The 15328-nt window shown below is 35.7% G+C and overlaps 3 protein-coding genes and 1 long non-coding RNA gene across 5 annotated transcripts; 2 read left to right on the top strand and 2 right to left on the bottom strand.

Moving 5' to 3' along the window:
- Positions 1 to 1902: 1902 nt before the first annotated feature.
- LOC113326004 (thaumatin-like protein 1b) lies at positions 1903 to 3375 on the bottom strand. The gene is made up of 3 exons (XM_026573822.1): positions 3242 to 3375; positions 2393 to 3089; positions 1903 to 2273 (listed from the first exon to the last, which is right to left on the bottom strand). The coding sequence occupies exons 1-3, from the start codon at positions 3300 to 3302 to the stop codon at positions 2093 to 2095; spliced, it is 939 nt and encodes a 312-aa protein (XP_026429607.1). The 5' UTR covers positions 3303 to 3375; the 3' UTR covers positions 1903 to 2092.
- A 2550-nt stretch (positions 3376 to 5925) lies between these two features.
- LOC113326003 (wall-associated receptor kinase 3-like) lies at positions 5926 to 8641 on the top strand. The gene is made up of 2 exons (XM_026573821.1): positions 5926 to 6960; positions 7351 to 8641. Exons 1-2 carry the CDS (start codon positions 5985 to 5987, stop codon positions 8502 to 8504), a joined length of 2130 nt encoding a protein of 709 aa, XP_026429606.1. The 5' UTR covers positions 5926 to 5984; the 3' UTR covers positions 8505 to 8641.
- On the bottom strand, positions 8612 to 9693 carry LOC113326005 (endochitinase EP3-like). Its single transcript, XM_026573823.1, has 2 exons — positions 9216 to 9693; positions 8612 to 9098 (listed from the first exon to the last, which is right to left on the bottom strand). The coding sequence occupies exons 1-2, from the start codon at positions 9607 to 9609 to the stop codon at positions 8686 to 8688; spliced, it is 807 nt and encodes a 268-aa protein (XP_026429608.1). The 5' UTR covers positions 9610 to 9693; the 3' UTR covers positions 8612 to 8685.
- A 2116-nt stretch (positions 9694 to 11809) lies between these two features.
- LOC113326006 lies at positions 11810 to 14386 on the top strand. 2 transcript variants are annotated; one of them, XR_003348224.1, is made up of 4 exons: positions 11810 to 12257; positions 13105 to 13188; positions 13666 to 13733; positions 14252 to 14386. It is a non-coding gene; the product is annotated as an uncharacterized LOC113326006 (long non-coding RNA). The 2 variants fall into 2 exon arrangements; XR_003348223.1 differs by having other exon boundaries at positions 12217 to 12257; positions 13110 to 13188.
- Positions 14387 to 15328: the final 942 nt, after the last annotated feature.

The following is a 15328-nucleotide window of genomic DNA, read 5'->3' as shown; positions in this document are numbered from 1 at the left end:
TTTGGTTTCATCAGTTGTTCCAACATACGACGTTTAATATCGCCTTTGTTCATCTTCTTAGCTCCACCAAAATACTGAGCCGAGAACATTTTGACCTTTGAATCCAGCTCTTCATCTATGACTAGGTCTACATCCTTCATCATTTGCATACTAAAAATCACAGAAAAATGTTCTAGAATAGTCTGCAATGTCATTTGTTTTGATCTTGTTACTCTAAAACAAATTGGAAGCTTACCATCTTTTCTGAGTTCAAGTGACTCTAAAACCATCATGATGGCTTTCGTCTTTTTGACGAGCTCCTCTTCTTAAAATACACCATTATAGAAGGGATCAAAGAAACGCCAGAACGGACATGATATAAGAGCTTTGATATGCAGTTTTTTGTTCTTTATCAGTGCATTTATTTCAGCTGCTGCTCGCACAAATGATGTAAAAGGGCATTTGTACCGCTCTATTTCTCTTTTTTTTACCTATATATGTGAAACCAAAAGTAAACCATAAGCAACAAAAAAATTCAAGCATATCTATGATGTAAAGGGATAGTACAAAACCAAATTAATTCGAACTTGCAAACAAATTCAAGAGTAGTCTATAAAAGTGTTATGTAAGAATACATCAAACAAAACACATGGTTATGGTGAAACCAAAGTAGAAATGTTGTAATCAAATATAGTTACATCAAACCTCATGGTTATGTCATAATACAACAAACATCACAAAATCCAATTTTAAAAAAATGAAAAGTGATGAAACCAAAAATGGTTTCATCAAAAAGACCAGATTATAGTTTGGTTTCATCAAAAATAAAACCATATGTAAACAAACAACAAATGAATTTTGGTTTCATCAAATAGAAAAAAGAAAAAACTCTGGTTATATCAAACATAAAAACAACTGAAATTTGTTTTCATTTGGTTACATCAAACAAACAAACAAACCACTAAAACCTAAACCTAACAAATGATGTAACCAAATGAACCTAAACCTAACCTAACAAATGAAACCTAAAAGAAAACAGAAAACCCCAAAAATCAAATGAAACCTAAACCTAATAATCTTTTGATTCAAATTCAATTGAAAAAAATGAAACATAAACCATGAAGAATAAGAATTGATACGATTTTTTTACCTTTTGGAGGTGGTTTCGCAGTTTTCTTTAGCTTTTCATCTTTCTTTTTCTCCTGTTGATTTTGTTTCTTCACCATTTTTGTTGTTTTAGAAAAATAGGTCACAAAAAATGAAGCAAGTTAGGTCAGAATTTGTAGTAGTGGTTGAAGTACGTAACCATAGAAGAAGAGAAGAAGGTAAAATCGAGAATCGGAGGATGAATACGTATTGAATTTGAACGATTTTCGCTTCGGGATGAATACATATCTCGAATTTCTGGGTTTTTGAGGGAGTTAGAGAAGACTCAGAGGTTTTATTTTCTTTTTGTCCGTTATGCACGTTGAAAACAATAAAAGAGTGGGCCATTTTTTTAAGTTTCTATTGGGATGAATTAGGAGAGGAGTAGTTTAGACTGTTAATGTTATTTGGGGTTTTTATATCACTTTTGTTTGGATGGTTTTTTTGTGGATGGATAATGACACCTTTGGGGTTATAACTCGCGGCCCGTAACCTTAATGAAGATTTATTAATTCTCTAAAAAAATCAATTGGTTTGTAGTGAAATCACCATTTTTTAACACCAAGAGGCTGGATCCAATGTTCCATAAGTGAGAAAAAGCTGGTGGAAAACTAGTATTTATAAATTCACAAAAATGTCATTGTTTTATAAATATATCAAAAATTTTAGAAACTTCGTATCTTTCAGAATACACATCCGATTTTTGTAAAATTTACATATTTGAAAAGCTCTTTAAATTTCCTACGTAATGAATATAAACAAAAATATTAACTTGGTTTTATTAAAAGAATCAAATTCAAACATAAACATCGCACATGCATTTTCACTAGTTAAAATAACCAAAAAACGTTTTGTATGTGCATGTGTGGAGGAAAACTGGGATGTAAATTACATGATTATCGATCCACCTATTTACTCCATATAGATCTAGCTAGCACAAATATGAATCAGCAAATTCATTTCCTAGCTAAAATAAAATAATGATTCTCCAAAGACTACTGCCACTAGACGATGTTGAAATGTAAAGAGAGACCGCACCGCCAAGAAATTGCACCCATGAGACGGGCTGGGGTGAGGATGATGATACACCTACTACTTCTGGACTTTTTCCACCGCTTGCTGTCTCTGGAGTTTTCGTGCCTCTTTTACTGCAATAACACAGGAAATGCATTGATCAATACCAAATTGTGATAAATAATAGACACTAGGTGATCATCAATTGACGGTTTTAAAATGTTAACAAAAATATAAAACTATTTCAATTTACATGGTGGATAATGGAGGGCAAAATGTGATAACATAATTTGCAGAAGCACACGAGAAAGTGCTGGTTGAATCATCCAACGCATAACTATAAGCACGAGGACAAGATTTCTTGAAGAACTCAGAGTAAATAGATGGTTTGCACGAATTTCTATTTCGAGTACAGCAATACTGAGGATCACCGAAGGCTTGACACGCGCTTTTGCATGCAACTTTGCTACCATCTTGACTCGTTACTTTTAAATCATTCGGGCAAACTTCAGTCAAATTCACAACACAACCAGTGGTACTACAGTTCCCACTTTTTCCACCTTTGGGAACCACCAACATCGGCAGATTAAAACCGTTTACAAAACTAACGTCGTAAAAATCAAGTCCCGAAGGAACGTTTAATGAGAATTCAGCTAGTGTAGCCAGTGGTGGTGTTGCACCTCTGCCTGAACATTCTACTTTTCCTGAACCACAGTCACCTGATATGCAAGAAAAATTCCCTGTTGAATCTGAACTGCAATGGGTTCTACCCCACAGCCGACCAGTCCATGACGACGGAACGGTTAAAATTCTAGATTCATCTTTAAGTAATGGAAATCCCGTTGTATTAAGAGGAGATATTCCTGTTGAAGTAGCACTTGATGAGATTATTGCTGGCCATACTGTTAGATTACACTTGTTTGTCATAGTAAATGTGGCCGACGACACCGCTGTAAAAGATCGTAACAACAAAATTTAGCATTAGATAAGTTTTTATTACTAAATCATAAAATCAAATTAATTTTTTTTTTTCAAAAAGGTGAAGCAGGGGATGAAACAGAGTAATTAAGTCTAATAACAAATAGAAGATATGAACGCAAACCTGAAACATTAACGATTAAAAGAAAGGAAATTAAACCAACTAAGAGGTTTCCTCGAATCATTGACTGTATCAGTCGAAGAATGTGTAGAAGAATTTGGAGAAAGAACAAAGTAGCAGTAGTTAAGCTATAGTCGGTTACCAAACTCTTTTCTGTGGTGGGAAAAAGAAAGACCAAAGAGATATTTTATTAGACTTGCAAGATTGGGTACCCCTAGATTAAATGGGGTATATCCATTTTGTTCACATCCAATGTAATGTGTTAAGGGGTGTCTAAAATATGTTAAAAGATCAAATTATCCTTATTATTAATACCTGCCGACTGATAATCTAAATAATTTTTAGAATCTATCTTCAAAACCTTAACCCAATGTGATCAAACTAAAAATCAAAAATGAACTTAAAAGAAAAAAGATTGTGGCTACGGGATTTGAAATTGGGTATGATTTTGTACCCAAACCGAGTACAAATTTATACACGGTTTGAGATTGGGTACAAAATCATACCCAATCTCAAATCCCGTATGACTCCACATTTTTATCAAAAGTCGACATGTATTTTTTTGTCGACCTTGCCGACTAGTATTAGTCGTATCTTCTTAAGTTGAATATCGTGACGACTTTTCGTCTCTGAAATTAGCAGTTACAGGGTCGTCACGGTATTCATCCTTATGCCTTGCCAACTTTAGTTTAGTCGGCAGGTTATGAAATTAATACCTTGCCAACTAATCATGCATTTGTAACTCCTTTCTCTGTATGTCAAAAATCCTATAATCGGCAGGGTATTTTTCTGTCGACCTTGCCGACTATAAGTTTGCCGGCAAGGTAAGAAATCAATAAGATGCCGACTAGTGGAGCATTTACAACAGTCTCCTAGGTGTCAAAAATAATAAAGTCGGCATTTTTTTTTAGAAATAAGCATGCAAGCCAAAGTTAGTCGGCATCTTCTACATTCGTCGACCTTGCCGACTTTTCATAATTTCAGAACTGAAAGTGTTGATTTCTTCTTTAATTTTGAGTATGATTTCATATAACATCTTTGCAGTCCCCTTTTTACAAGTGTTAGGGTAGTGTGTTTTTATTTCCGTTGCAAAAAAATATTCTCAAAACAAAAAAAAATCATCAAAAATCTTCCAACATAAGTTCAATCAAAAACAAAATTTCATACCTTAAATTCATAAGTTTTTAATCTACTAATTAGTAATTAATCTAAACTCAATTAATTAAGAACACAAATTGGGGGATACATGGAATAATTGGGTGATATATGCCGGAATGGTTTTTTGATGCTGCCGGCATGGTCGATGGATTGTCGGCATTGAAAAACCATGTCGGCAGCTACAGTAAAATATCCCCCAATTAGTTTATGTATCCCCTAATTTGAGTTCTTAATTAACCTAATCAGATTTTTTTGGCGTTAATTAAACAAGGATAAATTAGCCATTTAGAAAATACATGGTTAAGAGATGTCCTGTTTTAATTCAAAATAATCCAAATTTTGTCTCATTAGGTATACCCAATTAATATGGGTATACCACAATTTCTCCAGGTTTATTAGTGAGAAGGATTGTAGGAAAAAAGTTGAGTAAATGGATGGGATGACGAATCAGTGTATAATAACTTAATAAATCAGGAAAGAAGGAGTGTAACACCTTGTTTTTTTTCCTGAGTTATCTCAGTTATCTGAATCTGACTCGTCTGGATCTGATTGATATCACCTGACTCATCTTGATCTGACTCAATCTGTTTGTTCTTTTAATCAGATCCGACTCATCTGACTCAAAGATATGTGAGTCAGTGACTTGATTCCATGAATCAGGGACATTTTATTCCCTGAATCAAAATCAAAAATAAACAATCTGACATCTGACTGGAGACGATTCAGGGGACAAGTCGGATTCAGGGGACGAGTCGGCGGTTTTTGGTTATAACTTGGATTATAGCCAAGCCAAGAGAAGGGAAAAAAATCCACGGAGTTATGCGGTTAGGAACGATGACGAACAAAAACTGAGTTTTCGTCCAAATATTAACAATCGTAAAGTCAGTTTATGTCAAGTTAGTTTTTCTATAAAATAGGGATAAATGGAAATAATGGACAAATAAATGAAAAACTGAAGACGGTAAAAAACAGGTCCGTCTAGGATACTTTACGAAAACTCAGTTTCATAAAGCTAAGCCTGGCTAAATCTTGACTATAATCGTAGTGGTTGGGCTTGACTATAATCTAACCAACAAAAAAGAAAAAAAATCTCCACAGCTCTAAAAAATTAAAAACATATATTCTTTATGATTCATAGTAAGAAATTTGCAGAAATAGGTAGAAAACAAAGAAATATCATTTACTGTACTGCTTGAGTTGTTAAAGAAGAAAACAAGTGGAGGTAAATTTCTTTGTCTCACTAATAAAGCCTAGATTGGCTCTTGATTGAATTATTGAAATTCAACATTGTATTCAATCTACTTTAGACCCTTTTCATTTGTATGCATGGCACCATGCTGTGCCCAGTGCCCACCACAAAGCTCAACTTGTGTGGTTGATTTGCAGCCTAGTTTGACTAGAAAGAAAGGAAAAAAAAGAAAGAAAAATGTTTAGTCGTTTTCCGAGTGGTTGATTGAAATTACTATTCCTTGGCCCGTTCTAATCAAGATAAGGTATTCAATATGTGTGGAGGAAAACTGAGATGCACAGTACAGGATTATTGATCCACCTCCTACTGAATCAGAAAATTCATTTCTTAGCTAAAATCATGGTTCTGCAAAGACTACTACTACTAATTTATCTCTTCTGCTTTTTACAATTAATGTCGTCCAGCACTGCTTTCGGCCAGACAAAGAAAGATTGCCAAGCCAAATGCGGTAATGTTAGCATTCCGTACCCATTCGGAATAACTCCGGGTGGTAAAGATGATCGGCGAGGTGCAGGAGGGTGCTCGATTCACGGAGTCGGGTATGGCTATAACATTTACTGCAATATTTCTTATAGCCCTCCAAAGCCCTTCATTGGCATAGGTAACCTTGAAGTATTAGACATATCAGAGACAGAAATTCGCATAAAGAATCTAGCGGCTAGCATATGCTACAATAGCCTTGGTGAATTCGAAGAGAATGTACCGACTGTCTCCACAAGTTTGTTTGGGACTCCGTTTACGTTCTCAGACACAAAGAACAGATTGTTTGGGATAGGGTGTGGACATTCAGGGGTTTACTCTGGTTACGATCTGCTCAAAAAGGAATATAACAGTACATGTAATTCAATCTGTAACAAAATAGGAGAGGTAAAAGAAGGGTCTTGCGACGGCCTTGGGTGTTGCCAATTTAGCATAGCGAAAGGGTTAAAGGAGATTGAGACTAGTTTTTCATGGGATGTTAATCCTAAGGGTGATACGAGCTTCTTATCCTATAACCCTTGCAGTTCCACTTTTGTGGCTGATTATGAGCAGTTCAGATTCAACTCATCGGATCTTTTGGCCACGCCTAGAGGCAGCGACATTCCTATTGTTCTTGATTGGGCAATTGGGAATAAGACATGCGAAGAAGCAAAAAAAGATGTGGAAAATTTTGCGTGCCAGGTAAACACTAAGTGTACCAATTTAAACAATAAGGTCGGGTATCGCTGCATTTGCTATAATGGCTATATGGGTAATCCTTATCTCAGTCATATCGAAGGCGGAGGCTGCACCAAAATTAGTGCTCAAATATTTCCAACAATAGCAGTTGCTCTAGGTACATTTGAAACCTTTTTGTTGCATGACAATATTAGTACCAGACATGAGTTATGTTCTGTGATGCGTGATGTTATGTTGTGAAAGGCGAGCGCGCCCAAGGCACACGAGTCGTGCTGGGGGAGCCAACCAAATAAAACGCCCAAGGCGCAAGAACGTGAGTCATTATTTTTGTTAGTTTTTTCTTGGGCGCCTAGGCGCGAGGCGAGGAAACCACACTATGAATAGTACGCCTTTGTGGGCGCCTCACTCGCCTTTGACAACATACCATCAGCGATCTATATGCTTAGCTAAATCTCCTTGTTTCTTGCTTCAAATTAAACTCCAGTTTTATAAATGTACAGCTACATGAGGCACATAATACCTACACTCAAATTGTAAATCCCTGCAGGTATCAGTTTGGGGCTCTTGGTCTTATTTGCAAGCTGTTGGTTATACTACTTGTTTTGGAAGAGAAAGAAATTAATCAGGCAAAGAGAACAATTCTATCAGCAAAATGGTGGTTTGCTATTGAAACAACAATTAGTGTTAAATGAAGGTGGTGTAGAAACGTCAAAGATCTTTACAGAGAAAGAGCTAAGAGTAGCCACTAACAATTACGATGAGAGTCTGGTCCTTGGACGAGGTGGCTATGGAACCGTTTACAAGGGAACCTTATCTGACGGCCGTGTAGTCGCCATTAAGAAGTCGAAAATAGCTGATCCTAATCAAAATAAGCAATTTATAAATGAGGTTGCTATTCTCACTAAGATTCACCATCGAAACGTGGTGAAGCTCTTAGGATGCTGTTTAGAAACTGAAGTTCCCTTGCTTTGTTATGAATACATATCTAATGGCACCCTCTTCCAACACATCCATTCCAACAGTGATGCGCCTTCCATTTCTTGGGGAAACCGGTTGAGGATTGCGGTGGAAATTGCAAATGCACTTGCTTATTTACACTCGGCAGCTGATATACCCATCATTCACAGAGATGTCAAGTCTGCCAACATACTTTTAGATGAACACTACACTGCAAAAATTGCCGACTTTGGAGCATCAAGGTTGATTCCTTCGGACAAGAAAGAATTAGCCACAGTAGTACTGGGGACAAAAGGATATTTGGATCCGGAATACTTCAACACGAGCCAACTGACAGAGAAAAGCGATGTATATAGCTTTGGTGGGGTTCTAGTGGAACTCCTGACAGCAAAAAAGCCAATTTATTCAGAGGGGTCTGGAGACTCTGGACCACATAGAAATCTTGCTGCGCATTTCATTTTGTTGCTGGAAGAAGACAATCTGTTCGAGCTTGTTGAGGATCGAGTAGTAAATGAAGGGCCACTAGAACAAATTGTTGCAGTTGCCGAGGTTGCAAGGAGATGCCTTAAGTTGAAAGGTGCAGAGAGGCCAACAATGCGACAAGTAACCACGGAGCTTGAGAGTTTGAGAGGGGTAGAAAGTCTAAAGACACATGAATGCCTTATCACTTCCACCGCTGCTGATGATCCTGAAACATATAGTTTCGGTACGGTTACAACAGGTTCAATGAACATTCCTAGATGATTTTGTGATTTATCCATCTTGATTGGTTTGGTGACAATAACTCGTGTTTCACAGCACAACTTTAATCTTTTTGTGCATTGGCACATTCTTGTAATTATCAATCTTTGTTTGGAAAAATATCATCATTTATTCCGCAAATCGCTCAAATTTTTGAATTAGTCACAGTAATTAGTAAATTTCATTAGCACCTTAGGTTACTCCCCGGTGGCACACCAAGTTGATTACAATAACCCATATAGTAACCGACCCTAGCCTCAACTGTAGTCGAATTAGCCCCATTACATTCGATGGCGCCATTGATCGCACGGATTGTTTCACCAAAACCTTTGCCAGAAGTTATTATTGAATGGACATTATTCATCCAAAACCACAAGGCCGTCTTGAATGAAATGACTGGATCATTGGCAACTGTTTCAGGTTTGTTGAGACCGTCAAAACCAATGCTTTTTCCAGCAGCCCCGTAATTGTAGTTCCATGACAACATAAATGGTCCCCGGCCGTAGTATCCTTTACCGGAGGCACATGGATATTCCACGCTCGAGTCATAACAGTAGTTCCTGGTTGCACCATTTATTTCCTGTATGTAGCAAAAATCTGTGGCCAGAAGGAAAGACAAATCTTTACAATTGGCAAAATCCTAATTCAACTAAACTCATGAATCATTTCTAAATCAAAACAAATACATTAAAAAGTTTTCTTAGAACAACTTACGGCCAGTTTCATGAGCAAAGAAGGCGGCAATTTCTTGTTTTTGATAGATTCCTCCTTTACCAAACTGAGAGTATGATTTTACAGCATCAAGAAACCCCCCACGTGAATAGAAATCCTTCCCGGAGCAACTACTGCTGGCTTTACTAAGGATCCCATTGAAAAAAACTGGTGTTACGATATCTGAAATGGAAACATTTGTAGCTGGAGGGGTTGCAGTGCAAGGACCTTGTTGACATCCAACAGCACACGACTGGTTTGTGGTTTCGCAAATACCAAAACGACTACAACAGACGTTTGGTCCACAGCCGCAGTTTTGACACTTAATCGTTTGTGATAAAACTCCAAGGAGAATTCCGACGACTGAAACTAGATTCAACACACTACTGGTTTTCATTTATTTGGATGGAGAAGAAAAATTCGTCGGTGGAACTTTCAATTGCAAAAGAAAAGTTGCAGGGTATTCAATTATTCACAAGTGGATGAGATTGATTTTTATTGCCAAGTCCCACCAGTCTATCTATACTTTATAAATCAAGAGGTCACAAATCAATTTACTTGACAGATTAAAAAAAAAAGAATTACTACTAGGATTGACTTTGACTAGTACAAAATAGATGATCTCAAGTTTATACCAAAATATATTGAACTCACATGTGAAAGCCGAAGGTTGCACAAAAATATGGACCTCAGTCAATATATATATTGTGGATAAGGAAAAAAGATAAACAAAGGTTGTTCATATACTACTCCTTTACTTCCGAATGAAAATGGCGTCTTCATGACAGCAAGTTCCAGGCATGCTGCAACACCTTGAAGCTCATGCAGGGTAATAGATCCTTAGAGCAACCGGAGTGGTGCGAGTATAACCAAAGACCAAAAAAAAAAAAAGATTAAATTTTGGGTTTAGTCTGGTGTGTGACGCTACGGTGGAAAGATTAAATTTGGTCAGGCGTACACTATACGTTCGGCTGGTGTGGGGCGTGGACTATACCAACGCCTGGTGTGGGACGGGGACTATATGTTCGCCCGGTGTAGGGAGATTCAAAAAAAAAAAAAAAATGGGGCGAAGGTATTAAGCCCGCCCCATACAATTTCAATTAGTTAAACAGTGGGGCGGAGGTATAAACCACGCCCCACACAAAAAAAAAAAAAAAAAAACCAGGCGTGCACTATACGTTCGCCTGATGTGGGGTGTGGACTATACGTCCGCCTGGTGTGGGACATGGACTATACGTCCGCCTGGTGGTGGGGAGTGGACTATACCAACGCTCGATTATATTTGGGTTTAGTCTTGGTCCCAGACCAAATATACTCTGGGTTTTAGTCGTCGATCAAAATTTGATCGATAGTACGTTCCACTACGTCTGTTCAAAAGACCAAATATTTGGGTTTAGTCGCCCACTGTGGACGCTCTTAGAAAACATAGAAAACGATTCAAGCAAATTTCTACTATATAGCTTCTTAGAAACTAAGTTGTTTATGTATAAAAGAGACACATTCATTCTCTAAAACAAGTTGTTCACCAAAAACAACGTGAAAAGTAAATTTTGATGAATCCAAGTTTTCAAAGTAACTCATTGCTTTTCCAACCTTTTAACCACAAATATTTGGTATTCTTTTAGTTCAATACTTTAGGTCACTCAAAGTGTCACCACCCATCTTTAAAGGTAACCATAAGCTCCACATCAATAGAAATCACAAATAATTCTTCAAATGTAATGGTATTAATCTAGTTCAAGATTGGAACTCCATGCCCAAACTGTAAAAGTCTCTTTAGATTTAGCAAGCAGACGGAGGTACCCTTCCAGCATTTCCATATTCATATAATATAGAGTTGGTAATAGTGTTATTGGTAGTTTTTGGTTTGTGAAAAATACTAGAACCCCCTATTATATGGGTTCAATATAGAGAAGCCCCATTAAATGGATCATACACTGTCAACTCCATTCTTTTACATTTTGATATTTCTAGGCCCAAAACTTTAGAATTCCGGGCCTGTTAATAAAAGTTTTATTTAAAATAACTTTTATAATACCAAGAATACCCTTTAGTATATAAATGCAATAAAACTAGGCATAGGTTTCATTTTCGGTTTCATTTTCTAATTTCTTTTCTCTCTCCACTGCTCTCTCCACTGCTCTGCAAATAACGATGAATGGAGATTCACTTGATGAAGCTCGAAGAAAACTTGAGGATTCATCATCATGTCGAAAGAAAAAGATAAGTTTCTCATCTATATTTGCAATCCTGTTAAATTCTCATTATGTTTTTTACCAAAATCAAGTTCTGGAAAGTTCAGTGACAACTTTAAATACCTAATAAGTTCGATTTTACTTCGAATTTTGATCTAATTTTAGAATTGTTGCTTCGATCTATAATCCTTGTATCATTTTCTTTGATTTGAACTGTTTAGTTTCGATTTTTGTTTACGAAATATTTTTAGGGTTTTTAATCAACCCTAATTTGTAATTGCTTATGATTTCAACTAAATTTTCTCGACGAAATCAAGATTAGAGTTCAGATCTGTTATAATCTAATCGCTATAAACAACAAGTTTTGGGTTCATCTAATACTAATTATATGTTAGGGTTCTTTTCTGAAATCTGAACTATCTCTCTACCTTTAATCTCAATCAGAACTCTAGGTTCGGATTTGAAATTTGTGTACCTAAATATGCATTACCTGTCAACTCGTTTGTAATTTGATCTGCTTTTATTTTCTGACCTAATTTGAACTGATGTGAACTTGTATTTGTTCCTGATAGATTACGTTAAATTAAGTTAACTAATTTGTTTTAGTTGTTCAAAATACAACACAATATATAATTTGACTTTAAGACCTAGACTATGTATCTAATCAAAATTTTAATTTTAATTTCATTGTTAATTCATTCTACAGAACATCGGTTATTGGTGATTGTGTTTTTCGACTCGCAGCAAATGGGAGGCTACTAAAGAGGCTGTTATATGGTTGCAGAGAAAGCTCCTCTTGATCGATATTGAAATGTCGAATAAGCTTACTTATGAAAATGAGAAACTCAAGGTAATATATGTCAATCTCTTTCTTCTTATGATCTGTTTCTTTTTAATATGCTTCACTTCTTAGGGATTCTCAAGTTTTTTTCTATTTCTAGCAGGCTTGCATTGAACTCATATAAGCTAGTTTCAATTGTTATCGCTCGCAAATCTTTAATGATAGCTAAAAACTGATGCATGATATTCATATTTGAATGAAACTTATTAAATCATGATATTCATATTTGAATGAAATTTATAATTTGCATCTTGAGCAAAGGCAACATCACCTATATTTTGGTGAGTACAGAAGTCATATGTATGTGTAACTCCAAGTTACACAAGTAAGATGCGTGTGTAACTCCTAGGTACACAAGTCAGACGCATGTGTAACTTTCGATTACACATTCCATATGCATGTGTACCAGCTGATTACACATGCTTTGTTTTATCATTCAATGAGTAGACCTTGCAGTTAACGTTTTGAGTAGACCATGCAGTTGATGTGGTCTACTCATTCAATGAGTAGATCTTGCAGTTAACATTTTGAGTTAACGTTTTGAGATTTGTGAATTTTGAATTATGCATGGTTTGGGTTTCGAGTATCCCTAGTTTATTTAGCATTAGTGAAGTAAGATACTACTCTTTTTAATAGACTGAATCATGCCATATGTTGTTGTTGTTGGTGATCATCAGTATATGTCCGAGGATATACTAATTGAATGTGTAACTACTAGTTACACAATCAAATTGGATGTGTAACTTCCGATTACACATGCCATATGCATGTGTAACTTCCGGTTACACAAGTCGTATTACACATCTACTTAAGTTCTTATTGCAACTGATCTCTTAATTGTAATTTATTTTTGAAGTGCAGGATGAGGGCTTACTGTCTTGGACGAAACTGAAGATGCACTTTTATGTTTTGGGTTATATGGAAAACCAATACATTTCAGGTCAGTGTCAGTGCTAAAATGGGGAATTCAGAGCTCAATTTGTCTACTTTCTTTTTTATGAACTTCGATATTATCCATGGGTTTTGTAAGTGTTCTTGATAACTTGACTTTCATCTTTCAGTATCTAGTTTCAGGTTTGTATCCTTACTGACCTTTTTTGGATATGTAATACCTTTTATTTTTTGACAGAGTCCTACAAGATATTTTTTCTATTAGGAGTGACGTTATAAAAAAGCATAAATAGGAATTGATGTGTTATACTAGAACTTTGTACTACAAAACTATGTTATAAAAGTTGAGAACATTTAGAAAAGTTAGGTGTTGGCTTGTTTTTCAGATTATGGCTGTAGTGGTCTTTTGGAATCAACAATCAGGGGATTCCATTATAACCAAATGTTGTTTGAGTAATGACTTGTAATTGATGAAATATCATTTCTTTCGAATTATTTGGTGTCTTTTTGTGCTCGCAATGCGAAGGTAGTTTCCTTGAAAAGTCTTAGTGTAAGATCTGGAATACATGCGTCACGCAGTTGAAGTTGTGCCAGGTTCGGTTCTTTTCTTACATTTTCCTATCCTATTTTTCCCTATATCTTAAAATATTTTTATTATTTACATTACTCAACTATAATTAGGCTAGGTGATTTTGGATGTTACCAAGATGATTCAGTAAATTACTATGTAATAATTTTCCTTGTTGCACTGTAAGTTGAATATTTAGTGTTTTTGCTTTATATGTACAAAGAGATTTCAAGTTTACATGCCACTATATATGTGTAACTATTAGTTACACATGCCACTATGCATGTGTAACTCCTAATTACACATACAACAGGCATGTGTAACTTTCAGTTACACTACCCATATCCATGTGTAAGTCCTAGTTACACATGCTAAAAATGAATAACAAAATTGTTTTTTTGCATCTCTGAATCTAAGTACATTTAACCTTATATGTATGTTTAACTCCTAATTATACTAGTCACATGCATTCGAAAGTGATTATGCATTGTTTTGTATGTCTTTCTTTTAATCTCATAAAATATGTTTGTTTGTTATTCTTCAGGTTGCAGATAACTTCATAAAAGCTGGTGGCTTATTTGTGGTGGTGGAGGTGCAGGTTTTGGAGGAGGATGAGGAGGCAGTGGTGGTGGCTAGCAGCGGTTGTTGGGCCTAGACAGATGCATGTAACTCTCAATTACACAAGATAGATGCATATGTAACTCTCAATTACACTAGACAGATGCGTGTGTAACTTCTAGTTACACATGCTAAGAAATTATTATAAATGAATATTAAAATAATACATGTACTTTTTGTATGCATTCTTTTTGGTGTCTATTTTTTGATATGTAACTTTGCATTACACATGTCATAATGATGTGTAACTTCTGGATACACATGGCATATGCATGTGTAACTTCTGTTTACACATTCACGCGATATTTTAATAATTTTGGGCCTAGATTTAATAACTTTGGGCTTAAATTTAAATTTTATTTAATTTGGGGCTTGACAATATATGTAAGGGTATGAGTGTCTTTTAATAATTCGGGGCCTAGATTTAAACTTTTTTTAATTAAGGGCCTCATGTTATGGGTTATCCATGGGTTGGGCCTTAGCCTAATTTTCCCTTTTGGTTTTCAGATCTCTTTTGCCGAAATCCTTTGAGACTAACCTATTGGAGAACATTGTACCTATTGTCTGTAACTAATGAATAGATCCACCGAGGGACACCTCAACCTCCGTCTAAAAATGCAACTCATATTTGTCGGGTGGATAGCTTTTCATGAGTTTGATTTTAAAGAGTACACTTGGACTGACATATCATAAGTTAGAATAATTTCAAAATTGTAATCACTTTTCTTGCAATCAAAACCTAAACAGTATAAAGTACCATAGTTATGATTTAGATGAATGTCATTCACGGACTCACACGGGAATACAAGTGATTACTCAAATCATATTCAAATGTAATTAATAATTGTATGGTGCTTTATATGGTTTTGGTTATGAATGCAAGACAGGGATTACAAGTTTGCAACTATTCTTACATGTCAGTCCTGGATCCAAGTTTACTCTCTAAAAACAAAATCACAGAAATGCTTTCTATCCGACAACTATGAGTTGAATTTTTGTAAGG

The sequence above is a fragment of the Papaver somniferum genome, unplaced genomic scaffold, assembly GCF_003573695.1.
Source record: "Papaver somniferum cultivar HN1 unplaced genomic scaffold, ASM357369v1 unplaced-scaffold_10, whole genome shotgun sequence".
Lineage (NCBI taxonomy): Eukaryota > Viridiplantae > Streptophyta > Magnoliopsida > Ranunculales > Papaveraceae > Papaver > Papaver somniferum.
This window is presented reverse-complemented; position numbering and strand designations above follow the sequence as displayed.

Bases quoted from the DNA above. Each gene is read 5' to 3' on its own strand.
- LOC113326004 (XM_026573822.1), bottom strand. From the start codon at position 3,302: ATGATTCGAGGAAACCTCTTAGTTGGTTTAATTTCCTTTCTTTTAATC. The intron at 3,090-3,241 runs GTTTGCGTTCAT...GATCTTTTACAG, and splicing joins TTTAATCGTTAATGTTTCAG to CGGTGTCGTCGGCCACATTT. The intron at 2,274-2,392 runs GTAAATTGAAAT...GTGTTATTGCAG, and splicing joins TGCCCTCCATTATCCACCAT to TAAAAGAGGCACGAAAACTC.
- LOC113326003 (XM_026573821.1), top strand. From the start codon at position 5,985: ATGGTTCTGCAAAGACTACTACTACTAATTTATCTCTTCTGCTTTTTA. The intron at 6,961-7,350 runs GTACATTTGAAA...AAATCCCTGCAG, and splicing joins AACAATAGCAGTTGCTCTAG to GTATCAGTTTGGGGCTCTTG.
- LOC113326005 (XM_026573823.1), bottom strand. From the start codon at position 9,609: ATGAAAACCAGTAGTGTGTTGAATCTAGTTTCAGTCGTCGGAATTCTC. The intron at 9,099-9,215 runs GTAAGTTGTTCT...TTCTGGCCACAG, and splicing joins CTTTGCTCATGAAACTGGCC to ATTTTTGCTACATACAGGAA.